Here is a 14,557-nt window from a genome sequence, read left to right as displayed (position 1 = left end):
TCTACTTCTATGTGTAATTTTGTATATATAATATAAATATATAATATATAATATCTTAATTTTTTAAACTCATGAGTGCTTTTGTGTATTTTTGATGACTTAAAGGGAAGATATTTCATAAATGATATTTTCAATAGATATAGTAGTGTAGGAAAATTTTGTTGATCGAGTAATTAAATGAAACGTATGTATGACAATTGAGAATTCTTACACCTTTTCAAGATACAAAATAATTTAATATGACATTATATATAACGTGATAACATTCAGCATTTCTTTTTATATGAAAAGCACATATTTTTTTGATTTGAATCATGTATCATACAATATTAATAAAAGAGTTGGAAAATGACAAATGACAAACTCTTAAAATTTTTCCAAATGAATTTATTAAATAGGTTAGAATTAATTGCTTGGCACTTTATTATCCTAAATTAACATGATATTTTTTATTACCTTATTAGCTGATATTTTTCAAAATATGCAAGTCAACCTTTAATATTCTTCTATAATTTGCTTACCTTATTAGCTACTATTTTTCCTTTTATATTCTTATATTAGTTTTACAATATTCCTTTTAATTATTTGATTGATTGATGTTCTAGTATGGTATATGTCTAAATATGAATCTTATTTTATTAATTGAATTTATTACACAATTGACTATTATAACTTGATCAATTAGGTGGGAAAATTTTGAATCATAACTTGACATATGTCAATCAGATACTTTTTTTTTTCCTCTTTTAGTTTGTTAGTATAGAAGTATAGATACCATATAATAAGTTAAAATTCTCGTTTGACACAACAATAATTTAAAAACTTATAACACAGTTTAGTGTCAAATTAAAGAATCTAATGAATATTTAAGTAATGTTATTTTTTTTCATGTAAACTTAAATTAATGGTCGAATAAAATTGTATTTTCTTTATATCAAAAAAGTATTAGTGATACAATTTTTTTCATGTGATCTAGTAAATCAGTAAGTTTGTGGAATTAAAGGCTCTATCAAGATTTACACTAATTTAATATAATATCTTAAATTTTTCAACTAATTAGTGTTTTGTGTATTGATGACATAAGGGAAGATATTTCACAAATGATATTATCGATAGATGTAGTAGTGTAGGAAAATTTTGCTAATTGAGTAATTAAATGAAACTTATGTATGACGATAGAGAATTCTAACACCTTTCGAAGATATAAATTATTTAATATGACAATATATATACCGTGACAACATTCAACATTTCTTTTTTATATGAAAAACACAGTTTTTTAATTTGAATCACTTATCATATAATATAATAAAAGAGTTGAAAAATAACAAATGACAAACTCTTAAAACTTTGTCAAATGAAACTAATTTCATAGGTTAGACTTGAATATTTGGCACTTTATTTTCCTTAATTAACATAATATTTTTCCTTATCTTATTAACTACTATTTTTCAAAATATGCAAGTCAAATTTTAATATTCTTCCATTATTTCCTTACCTGATTAGCTGATATTTTTCGTTTCATATTCTTATATCATCTTTATAATATTGATTTAAATTATTTTATGGTATATGTCTAAATATGAAATTTATGCTATTACTTGAATTTAATGTTGGAATTGACTATTATTGCTTGATCATTTAGGTGGGAAAATTTTCAACCATAGTTTAACACGTGTCAATAAGATACTCTTTTGGTTTCTCTTTTAGTATACTAGGATAGAAATCCGTGCAATGCAGGGATTTTTTAATATGTTAATATTTTAATAAAAAATTTAGACGAATGAAAATATTAAATGAAGGTGCGTAATAAAGTATTTACATATGTATTTTGTAATTAAAAAAGAATTAAATATAAAGAAACACAAAATAGGTTGTTAATAAAGAGTTTATAAGTTTTCAAACACCTCTTTATATACTACATTCTCAGTACGATGACATATTTTACCATCCTTGTCGCATATGAGAATTCTTAGTTCTTTCCTGGTAGTCACTCTAGAAACGGCAACGTAAAATTGTCCATGACTAAAAACAGGTTTAGGTAGGAACAAACTAACATGGGATAGTGTTTATCCTTGGCTTTTATTAATAGTCATCGCAAAATAAAGAGAAACGGGCGGTTTCCTTCTTTGAATAGCAACTGGTATCTTAGAGCTATTTGAAGGTGTAAGTGTAATCCTGGGAATGAATACCTTATAACCAATGTTAGATCCTTATATAACAGTCGCTTGTATGATTCGATCACTAAGACGATGTACTACTAAGCTTGTTCCATTACATAAGCTTGCTGATTGATCCATATTTCTAAGCAATATTATCGACACACCAACTTTTAATAGTAACCTATGGTTTGAAACACCAAATGCGCGTATTGAATTGAGAAATTCAATTGAAAAGAAATTATCGTTTGGTTCCCTAGTTGCCGTCAAATTTGTCTATTGAATTCAAACTCAAGTACAATCTTTCTTCTCCAGAGATAAGTGACAAAATATGTTCATTTACTTCGTCAACAATCTCATTTGTTGGCCCCAATATCGCTCGCTCATGAAAGTAAGAACTATGAATTGACCCCTTTTGAATTTGAGGATATATACAATCAACAATTGCAGCTATTGGATCAGATGCCTCTTTTATTAATAGATCTTCAGGTATACCTATAGTAACCTCTCCCTCGTTAGGTCCTCCTAGCTTTCCATCCCCAACTCTGAGAATCCAATCTGCAAAATCTCGTAGTTCTTCTACATTAGACAATCCCGGTCGTAGTCGCATGTTCTTCGTAAGACGTAATACCTTGCAGTCGTTCCAAGTATGTGAATAGTTGAGAGCGGTAAATACTATATCTTGTCTCGTAACCTTCGGTATCACCGATAAAACTTGCCTAAAATCACTACTAAATACAACTTCGCCGCTGAAGCTCAATTTAGATGGCTTACCATTTGGACAACAAACGACATCACGGAAACTCCTATCTAGAGCTTCAAAACAATGCTTGTGAGTTATTGGGGCCTCATCCCTTATTATTAGCTTGGTTCTTTTAAGGAGTTCTGCCAACTGACTATTAGGTTCTATACCTCTACACATGAAATCTTCATTAACATTAATGGGTATCCCAAATCGTAAATTTGCAGTTCTACCTCTAGGAAGTAATAATGCTGTTATGCCACTTGATGCTACAGGAAGGACAATTTCACCCTTTGATCTTAAACATGCACATATGATCTTCCACATAAATGTCTTCTCTGTCCCACCCTATCCGTATGGGAAATAAACACACCCTGTACCTTTTTCAATGGCTCTAGTAATATCATTGTATATCAATGTTTGCTCTTCAGTCATCAATGGGAGTAACTTATGAAGTTCAGCTTTCAAAGATTCCTTATCATAATTAAGCTCTTCCATGATTAGCTTATTTTGATCATCTTTGACTATGATGTCACTCGGGCAAATTTCAGGACATATGCTTTATCCTTGAACTACCATTGCCGTGTAGTATTTCTTCAAGGTCACAAAGAGTATAGTTCTTTAATTGATAATCTGTAAGATTCAAATCTGTAATGAAAAATGTAAATTTTATTACTTAATAGTGCTTAGTTTAATTAACAACATGTGTTTAAAACTGAACAATATATAAGAAAACTGAATAATGATAACATACCTTAATTTCTGTTGGTTGAATAATATTAGTGTTTAAAACTTCACACTCATCAGTTTAATTATAAGAAAACTGAACAATATATAAATTTTTTTTTGAGCCAATTAAGATTTTCTTAATTGTAATTAGAATTGTTTATAAATGTATTTAGAACTAAATAATGTATTTATAAGAGATGTATTTTTCTACATCAATTGGTAATAATTTCTTTAGTATCAAATATAGAAAATTGCAAAAGTTAAGAAAAATTCCAAAATAATTCAAGATGCACAAAATATATTTTTATACTAAGCCTTAATTACTATAGAATAATATATTTTATAATATAGAATGTCATAAAAGTGTACTAAAAATAATTGACCACTACAACCTTGTAGTGTTATTATGAGTAGAAATAAGTTAAGTATGATGTTCCTTTTAGACATTTATGTTCACGACCAATAAATCCTGTAATAGTAATTTTTGAACCAAATAAGTACTAAATAAAATAATTTGGTAAAACTCAAAATTTAAATCAATAATATGCGAATACCTTGTTTGGAGATGTAGAATGCCAAACCTATCATGTACAAAAGACTTATCCTTCATTTTGACTACTTCAAAGACATTGTCTTTCTCCCAGCTTGATTTTGGTTTTGAAACTTTTAGCACAAAATGAATTCTCTATTCAAGATTGCAGATAGCAATGTTTTTTCTTTGTAAATTTTCCCATCGAAGCCATTGTAGATGTTCCTTTTTTGTCCACCAGAATTATGTGAATTGATGTGGTCACATTTCTCTCTTTATACTCCCTCATATATGACCTTTGCATTAATTGTTCATGTCCTCTTATCGCTCTGAATTTCTTGAATGTGATTTAAGCTCATGGTTATTCTTGAAAATATTATTCATTAATGCTGAAGTTTGAGAAAATAGAAATGGCATGAGCAAAGAATTAGAATGGTCAAATAGTCTATTTATATTATAATTCCTACGTGAAACCAAATTTTTATTTTTGTAAAGGAATAATTATGTTATATAAAAACTGATTGCTTCACGCATATTCCAGTTGGATGATTTTTTGCATCAATTTATTTGTTTCTGTAATTGTCATCTGGTTTAATATACTTCAAATTTTCCTAAAATTTAAAATTGTAATTATTGTAGCCTAACAATGTATTTTGACTGATTTTAATGAACAATCAATTTCCTAAATTGCTGTAACTTTTATACACAGTATAATTTTGATCAATTAATCTCCTGAATTGCTGTATACTTTTATATTTATACACAGTACAATTTTAATGATCAATCAATCTCCTAAATTACATTATTGTATACTTTTATATTTATACACAGTATAATTACAGTTGGCTGATTGCCTTCACATATATTCCAATCGGCTGATTTTTTTGCATCAATTATTTGTTTCTATGATTGTCATCTGTTCCAATATACTTCGCTTTTTTTTCTAAAATTTAAAATTGTAGTCATGGGAACCTAATAATGTATTTTGACTGATATAAATGATCATTCATTTTTCTAAATCGTTGTACATTAATTGTAAATACGGTAAGCGTGTAAATGTTAATCACTGATTTTAATGTATTTTGACTGATTTATATGATCAATCATTTTCCTAAATTGCTGTTTATTAATTGTAAATATGACAAGTGTGTAAATGCTAATCACTGAAATTCTATTAATATCGGCCAATAGAAAAAAGACAAATGTCATTCACTTATTCAATCCTTTTTTTTTATTATACAGCAAAATTAATATTATGTATGATTGGTATAGATAAGTGGAATAACCTTTAAATAAAAAAAACTCGGGAAATTGAGAACCAAGAAGGGCAAGGTGGTGAGTATATTATTTCAAGTCTTTGAAAAATTAAATGTTATATAACTAGTAATAATTTATCCATCAAAATTTTTATGTAATTGATTACTTTGAGATTATAAAAAGTGATCAGTTTAAAAATATAAGTAATGACTTTAGGTTATAATTTATTACTTAAGATAATAAGTGATCGCTTTAAGGTTATAAGTGATAATTAGTATCACTTTAAAACTGTAAGTAATTACTTTACAAAATTATAATTTGTAAATAATCAATCATATCAAATTTTTAGTATATATTAAATCAGCTCAGGAGCAATACACCCGAACAAAACTTTATCTCCTTCTTTTCCAACCCTTTTCATTCACTCTTCTACTTCATTCTCACCCACTAAATTTTGCATAAACTCCATATCAATCATCATCACTTATCACTAATCACAATCAATCATCATCCCTTCCACTACTCTACCATTTAGAACTAGCATCTTTCATTTTTATTCACGAAACTTGCCTCCTCAATTTAAATTTGTCTAATTTTTATTTTTGGTTAGAATCTATACTTATCTTTTAATTTTTATCCACATATTTAACTTTATTTTCGTTTCATCCATATTTTTTTCACTTTCCAAAAAAATAATAATTTATTCACTTTTCGTAATTTTTTCACAGATGGAGTAGAAACCGGTGTTTTTATAGAACTCTCATACGAGAGAATCAAGTAAAAATAAATGGAGAGAACTAATTGCAAAATAAAGCCTTAATTGTTACAATATGTTTTGTTGTTTTGTTGCATTATAATTAATAATAATTTATTGCATTCTAAAAATCGCAAAATCTTGTGTGAAATGATCTCACTGTAAAATGTTCCAACCCAATTAATATAATTATTAGCATATAGCTTCTTACTACATGATTTTCTCTCCAAAAGACAATCTCTCGCAAGAATAACCTATAAATAAGCACCCCCAATGATCTATTACTATTGAAAACCTCTTAATAAAATTAGGTTAAATTTGGGTTACGTTCTTCTTGGCGTTTATTCTGTTATTGATTGACGAATAACAATGTTATTGATGTTGAACACAAGAATCTAATTGAGAAACAATTACAAAAAACATAGATAATTGTTTTTTATCTAAATTCTCCCAACAATTTAACTGTTTCTTTATGTATGTACCAACTCATATGTAGCAAACTCAATGATTAAGAGATATAGAAGAATAGGAGTATTTGTTTTGAGTCAACCGGAAGAATTATTTAGTCTAAAAGTGTTATTCAACTTTTCAAGTCTTATGAGATCTCAACCATCGAAATTTCTATTATATAAAAATAAGTGCAAATAAAAATTTGAAATTAAATACTACTTGAAATTATAAAATCTTGATAGGAATTTGAAAACGACGATGTATTAGAGTTCGAACAATGTGTTTCAAACTCCAATATTACCAAGATCGAGTGTATGAAGTTTTAGTGACAAAACAAATTACGCTATCAATGATATCAATGTTTGTAGGAGAAAATAAAGCAATAAAACGACACAAAGATTTAACGAGGTTCACCCAACTAAGGCTACGTCCTCCGGTGTGTAGTATCTCTTATATTATCAAAAGGAGTTCAAAGAACTCTCAAATATGGAGAATTACAATAGAGAAGAGATATAGGCTGGTGTTTGGCTTGGGGTGTATTTTGTGGATGATTACAATGTGAGTAAGAGAGCTCTATATATAGTACTAGATACAAGAATATCAATAGCTCTCTTGAATACAATATTAATATAGGGTAATGAATAATATGAAATAATTCCAAGAACTTGAAAGGTTGAAAAACAACATCCCATGCACATCAGAGGATCCGTTCGACCGGATCAGAGAGCTCGCTCGGTCGAGCGGCTCGGTCGAGCGAGTATTAGCTGCATTCTGGAGCATTCTGTCTGACCGCTCGACCTACCAGTATGGCTCGCTCGGTCGAGCGACCTCTCTGCTTCCTCTGACAGAATTCTGATCGAGCTACCATAAAACAAGTCCTTTCTACTTCTTCATTAATCTTCATTAACACCCATAATTCCTCATGAGTACTCTCCACATGATTACACCCATCTGGATTCCACAAACCAAGAGTCACACACATGAATATACACTTCAATTGTGCACTCAAGTCACACTAATCACAACAGAATTAATATTGCTTAAAAGTAATGACAGATAATATCGATCAAACTTGATACTAAAACTTGATATATACCGATACCAAATTAAAAAAAAAAAAACTAAATAAATATAAATTTTATTATTTAAATAGTGATTGACTTTTAAATTCAAGAGCTATAGATTTGCCTAACTTAGTTCAGTATTATTGAGCAGCATTGCACATGCCAGGATTCCAAATGCACCAAAGGGGTTGTATAGGCTCAGCCATGACCCCTCTTTTCACCATCCTATACCTCCACTCGTTCAACCGATCTGTGGCCTCGGCATACCTTTTCTTGCCCGTCTCATCCCTATTACCCGACCATAGAGACTCCGCCAATGCAGAAGCTCGAGGCCACAATCTCGAGTCAAGAACTGTCGGGTCAGCTTGTTCAGACCACAATGCTACCTCTCCACCCAAGACCAACCTTTTCTCCTCTGCAGTAAGATTATAGGTAATGTCATAGTTATATATAAGCTGCCACGTCTTGAACGGGCCACACCACGAGCCTCCGTTCCCCTGGTCAGTCCCTGGTGGCTGATCATACAGACTCATATTCCCCACGAACGCACCATGCCCACAATCTAAGTAGTAGTAATCAGAAGAAGAAACGATTGCTCTATAACCGGAGGATACTATGCGTTTTGTGTTTCGAGGACCACCGTTCCAAGTCTGTAATATGGTGTGATCGGGGGGCAAAATCGATGTGTCCTCTACTCGGATGGTGGGGTCTAGGAGAACGTCTTCCCAGTAAATCGCGGTTTTTTTCTGGGAGACGATGTAGGGGAGAGTGGAGTTGACGAATAGTTGAAGCAGTTGAGAAAGACTGTTGTTGGTGTTGGATACGAATGCTCGAATGTCGGGGTCTGCAGTCCAACACCCAGGGACGACCTCGTCTCCACCATTGTGATAGTATGGGTCAGGGAATAGAGAGACTATATCCTTGATCACAGTTTTCATGACTTGGTATGTCTTGGGGTGAAGAGGGTTGAGCTGCCCACTTCCGGGTTCTGATGCAAACCTGTCCGCCCATGCCGATCCTGCTGGCCACCAGAACTTTCCTGCGCATGTTACTATCTCTGGGTGCGCCTCTGCCCATGACCCTGTATGTGCTGCATTTACTCGCAAATTCGCCAAATTACAAACACGGTATATATATTTTCTAAAACTGGTTATTTTTTATAAGAAGTGAGCGGTAGGTTTGTGGTAACCAATTCAGCAAAACCTAATCACATTCCATATTCTTTCAATACTCGTGGGATGACCTTGTCTCAACTAGGGTTGTTCAATGGGCTGGATACTGGCCGGAACAGACTTACACAAATATGGGCTGGGTTGGATAAGGGTCCTTTAAACTTAACATGGGCTTTACATGGGCCGGGCTTTCTACAGTTTATATTAATACAAATACAAATTATTATAATCTCCATCCCCGTTGATCAATTTATATAATTAAATTATCATTTATAATGATCCCCATTTCGCACCTTTTTTAACCCTTATATAGTCCGCTTCATTTTAATTATAGTAGTGCATGTTTTCGGCCCGACCCATTTTCAACCCGGTCCTTACAAAATCCTTCTAAAAACGGGCCGGACACCCTGTTGAACACCCCTAGTCTCAATTATGAGCATAATCCTTGATGGTTGTGGCCCCATTCCTCTCGTCACTAGGACCACTCATGTACCTAACCTCAATCTTTTTAAATTAAGACTTTGACATTTTTGTTGTTCTATGAAAATTAATGATAGTGGGTAAAGTATCGAATTTACCTGGAGAATCAATCTCGGGAATAACACGAACGCCATGATCAAAACCAAATTGGACTATCCTGGCAACATCAGCAGGAGTATACTGCATAAAGGGACCATAAGATCCTTTAATAGCAAGTTGGGGCTCAGAAGGCAAAACAATAGGAAAGGAATGAGAATCAGTGATATGCCAATGAAACACATTAAGCTTATTCCAACTCATAGCAGAAATTGTTCTTAGAATATCCTCAACTCCATAGAAGTTTCTAGAAGTATCCAACATCAACCCACGATGTCCAAATATGGGGCAATCCCAGATGTGTAAACCCACAGGAACCAACAATTTATGATGTATAAAACCTCCTTCCAATCCTACCCAAACCAGCTGAGAAAACGTTTCGAGGCCCCGCATGGCGCCCCACACAGTCTTAGCAGCCAAAACAGCAGTTTGACTAGCATCATAGATTGTGAGATTGTAGGACTCATCCACCCCATGCTGCAATCCTGCGCTGAGGTCGCTTACTTCGATCTTTAAAACCCGTAAACATGAGGTTGACAAGACTACTTCTCGGTTGATCAGTGGTGTGTGATGTTCTGTCAGGATTAGTCCCTTGTATCGCTCCATGGCGGTCAGTAGGTGTCGATGTTTTTGGGGTCCTTTGATGCTAAAATCACTCGAAAGGTAGGCCGCCTTCGGTGTATCCCACTCGAGCTTGGTGGGTTTTGGCCACACATTCAGTGTCGGGTGCGATTGGGATCGGGATCGGGATTGGGATTGGACGGGTGATTCGATGCCTAGTTGAACTAGACCATGAACATGATATATGCAACAGAGGAAGTACAGAACACTGAGCATTGTAAAATCCTGAACAGGCCCAAATGGAAAAAAAATGAAAAAATTAGATTTAAATAGATAAATTAAAACTATAATTGATTGAAATAGATGGGTTTTACATGTTTTGAAATGATTCGGTAAATTAGAAAAGATAAACTATTTTAAATGAACAATTAAATGAGAATTTGAATACGTTACAGTTGACAACTAGTCAACAAGATATTTTGTGTGGTTGTGCCACTGGTTTAATTTCTTTGCGCATAAAGTCATGAGACCGATAATATGGTCCATCTCCCCCTCTACAAGCAATTTATAATAGAATTTAGAAAATAGATAAAAAAAATAATCTTTTTATAAGCCTTAAATAAGTATATTACTAAAACAATTGAGATTAATAGGCGTTACTTCTTAAGTTTATAAAGTCAGATTTATTTATTTTTTTATCGATGTGGGACAAATTACCCATGAATTACAAATGGACACTGTAATAGTTTATGGGTTCCTTTTCACACATAAAGTGATCTATAAGTATTTATACTTCTTTTAAATTTGTATTGTGCTTTATGTTGAAGTAACAATATTAATGTATTTTAGAAGGTGTTTGGTTTGAGCATATTTATCTTATTTACTTGTATTTAACTATTTATTGATTGATACGCCTTCAAACCACAACGTTGACCTTAACTTTAGCATTTGCACTTTTTAAATTCATCACAACTAATATTTATTTTTATTTATATTCATCACAATTTTCATGATAAATATAAAAAAATTTTATCCTAAATACATATTCAATATCATAGAATGATATGGTTACGGTAAATATATATAATCACAATGATCAAGTCATTAAAAACGAATATTATTGAATGATAATTCGTTTCTTGTCAAATAACCTACTAACCAAACACCTCTAATCTGTTTCCTAATAAGATTGTTTCCACAAAGTTGAAATTTAAAAACCAATCAATAGGTATTCTAATATTATGATTTTACTAAAGTAAAAGACATTTTATTTATGGTAGGCTCTCTAAATCTTTACATGGTGAAAATCAAACCTTGTTATAGAGATAAATGGAAAAACCCTCGACCACAAAACTAATAACCCATGATTCTCATCAAACATAATTTCGAGACTAAGTGATAAAGTACTCTTTCTGCTTAATATTGTTGTTTATAATTGAAGTATTCGGACATGGGGAGAGAAATTTAAAACATTATTTTTCATAGACAAATAGAAATTAAAATATATTTCATCTACCTCTTATTTAAAATGAAATATTTAGCACTATGTAAAAAGGAAAGTATGTGTTGCATTTACACTTTTAAATTAATGTAATTTAGTATATAACTCATCCTAGAGTCTCAATTATCAGTTTTAAGCTCTCAATTGAGTTGATTCCTTGATATTTGTTAGATTTAACTTTATGTATAAAATTCCAATACATGTATTTTTTATAAAAAATATTTATAATTATATTTAGAACTTGTGCGAAAATAACGCAAATGTAAGCAAGATCATTTAACAAAAAAAAGTAAGAGATAAGAGAAAGGAGAGAAGTACCTTGGATCCTTGTCAGTAACACTGATGGGTGTCAATCAATGCAAGGAGTTACCGTTGTAACAAAACAGAATTGAGGTGTGGATTGAGAAAATGGGTGTAAAGACTAAATTCTGTAATCTCTCTATCCCACTAAAATTATCCACTTTTATTTTTTATTCGTCCTATTAAATTTATTTTATTTTTATTTTTGTCTTTAATACATCTTTTTGACTTTCTCATAAAATACAGCTTTATCCACTTCTCTTAGTTTTTCTACCAGTTATTATCAGTATCGGATCTAGTGTGATGCCACTGAGGTTTATATTGTCTTCCCTATATGCAATGGTCAAAAGCAAAACCCAATAGATACATTTTACTTAAATTAACATCACTCGTTTTTTTTTTTAAGGATCCGCCAATGTTATCATTGGAATAAAATAGGTGAGACTTGTATATTGTTTGCTTTGGGTTGCAGTTTGCTTGAAGCAAAGTAAAAGTAAAATGCTTGTTGTTTAATGGTTAAGCTTAAGCTTAAGCATCGCCATTAATGATCACTTAAAGAGGTAGGGTGCGAGAATGGTTCCGATTTTGAATGAGAATTGCGATTTAATATCACGTCAATGCATTAAATAAGATCACTACTTACTACATTGGTTTTTGAACTCGTCATTCTCACGTTAAGGCCTCACGCACATGACGTGTTCAAATGTAACTACTCTCTTATCACCTAAGGGTTAAGGGGTTTGACACAAATATCATCAAATTCTTCATCCGTCTCTCTGAGTTCGCATCATACACAGATGATAACGGTTAAGACTTAATATTAGAGATTAATCCCTTGCCAATATTATTGATGAGTATTGGTTTATATACAACCTAAGAATACATTATTCTAGGCTACAATTAAGAATAGCCTTTGACTAATATTAACCTAAAATAGAGTATTATGAGAATATTACATAATAATAAAGATATTAACAATATTACAGAATATTGTTTAACACTTAAGACAAACGTGTGCCTAAAAATTAGATTATAGTTATTTAGGGGTAAAAATTTATAAAAATATCATAGAGCGAATATCATAAAAGATAAAACTCAAAAGTTAGAAGGGTGGCCAACTAGAGGTGTGCATCAATCTAAAGCCAGATCGGACTAGACCGAAACCGATTGAACTGAAACAAAATTACTTAAAGTATCAGGATTAGAGAAACTTTCTATTCGATCAGTTTCTGGTTCAGTCCGAGTTTTGACCGGGTAAACTAGATTCCTTTTTAGATATACATCATAATAAAAAAATATTTTAGATTATTTGAAAATTTAAGAATGTTTATACATAGTTATGGTCATGGTTATCAACCCATCATCGATCATGCATAAAGTTAGGGTTCGGAAGAAGTAGCGGATATATTATACATGTTTCCCTCTTAAGGGAGAGGGCATAAAAAATACGCACACTCAAATAAAATCCCAAATATTATATTGCAAATAGTATTCCCCTTAAAAATATTGAAAATCGACAAAATATTGCAATTTTGCGTAGATTTTACAATACATAAGTATTAAGTTGAGTATTAAATTGTAAAATTTAAAACTTTAATTTGTATTCATGTATTATGTGCTGAATACTCCCTCTTTCCGTGATAGTTTTCCATTAACAATTAATTAATAAAGCATTAAGCTTGGTTGAGCCATTGAATACCAATAAAGAATGAAATTCATAAATATTAAGCGTGGATGATTTTTGTTTTTTAAAAAAATAAAAAATACCTTATATGCAGTGTTTTCTTTAAAAACCGCAGCATATAAGGTATTTTTATTTTTATTTTTTTTAAAAACGCGCCTCATATTACTAGTCTTCATGAATACGATACTCATATGCTACTGTTTTATTCTTCAAACTGCTTCTTCTTCCAGCTGCAAAAACCCACGACACCATTCTTCACATTGTTGTTGTCTACAAAAACCCACTACATTTCTTGCTTCTTTTCTTCTTCATCCTTCTTTTTTCTTGTTTCTTCTTTAAAACCCACAAATTGCTATTGTTTTATCGTTCTTGTTTCTTCTTAAAACCCCACGAATTGCTTCTTCTTCTTAAAAACCCACGCACAAAATTGTTCTTCATCCTTCTTCAAACTTTTTGTTGTTGTCTTCTTCAACCTAACCCACAAAAGGCATTTTTTAGGGCTTAGTTTTTATTAAGGTAATATATCATTTTAATTTTTTTAACATTTAACTTCTTCAAACTTCATGGTATATTAGAGCTTAGTATGGTTGTGTGCTAATTTTGTTTGTGTTTTCCCATTGTAGTTTACATAACTCTATTGTAGAGCACTAACATTATCATCTAAATACCAAGGTAATTATTAATTATATATCAAGTTTTGTTTTTGATATTTTTATGTGTTTGTAATTATTAATGCGATTTTATTTATGAATTTAGTTGTTTTATTAGTAGTTTGTATGATTAGGGTTAATTTTGGGTTGTATTATTTTTAGAAATAATTAGCTAGAGTTAGTTGAATGGATGTTGTTATTATTATATATATACATAGGGTTGGTTGAATAAATGTTGTTATTAGAATATACATATTAATATTATTAGGGTTAATTAGGATTAATTACTTAGTTTTAGGGTTAATTAGGGTTAAATATATATTTTGATTTATGTGTATTAATTTTGTTTTGAATTAATTAATCACACTTAGGATGACAAAAGATCGTTCTTGGATGTATGGAAGCATTGAATCGTCAAAATTTATTGAT

At 31.1% G+C, this 14,557-nt stretch overlaps 2 protein-coding genes across 2 annotated transcripts; both read right to left on the bottom strand.

The window, feature by feature from the left end:
- Positions 1-791: 791 nt before the first annotated feature.
- Positions 792-4,789, bottom strand: LOC130827475 (uncharacterized). Its single transcript, XM_057693206.1, has 2 exons — positions 4,185-4,789; positions 792-3,549 (listed from the first exon to the last, which is right to left on the bottom strand). The coding sequence occupies exon 2, from the start codon at positions 3,226-3,228 to the stop codon at positions 2,416-2,418; it is 813 nt and encodes a 270-aa protein (XP_057549189.1). The 5' UTR covers positions 3,229-3,549; positions 4,185-4,789; the 3' UTR covers positions 792-2,415.
- A 2,796-nt stretch (positions 4,790-7,585) lies between these two features.
- On the bottom strand, positions 7,586-10,481 carry LOC130827474 (beta-hexosaminidase 2). Its single transcript, XM_057693205.1, has 2 exons — positions 9,435-10,481; positions 7,586-8,774 (listed from the first exon to the last, which is right to left on the bottom strand). The coding sequence occupies exons 1-2, from the start codon at positions 10,267-10,269 to the stop codon at positions 7,825-7,827; spliced, it is 1,785 nt and encodes a 594-aa protein (XP_057549188.1). The 5' UTR covers positions 10,270-10,481; the 3' UTR covers positions 7,586-7,824.
- Positions 10,482-14,557: the final 4,076 nt, after the last annotated feature.

This window comes from Amaranthus tricolor, chromosome 11, assembly GCF_026212465.1.
Source record: "Amaranthus tricolor cultivar Red isolate AtriRed21 chromosome 11, ASM2621246v1, whole genome shotgun sequence".
Classification (NCBI taxonomy): domain Eukaryota; kingdom Viridiplantae; phylum Streptophyta; class Magnoliopsida; order Caryophyllales; family Amaranthaceae; genus Amaranthus; species Amaranthus tricolor.
This window is presented reverse-complemented; position numbering and strand designations above follow the sequence as displayed.

Excerpts from the sequence above, each read along its gene's own strand:
- LOC130827474 (XM_057693205.1), bottom strand. The coding sequence starts at position 10,269 with ATGCTCAGTGTTCTGTACTTCCTCTGTTGCATATATCATGTTCATGGT. Across the intron at positions 8,775-9,434 it reads TCCCGAGATTGATTCTCCAG|CACATACAGGGTCATGGGCA; the intron begins GTAAATTCGATA and ends GAGTAAATGCAG.
- LOC130827475 (XM_057693206.1), bottom strand. The coding sequence starts at position 3,228 with ATGTGGAAGATCATATGTGCATGTTTAAGATCAAAGGGTGAAATTGTC.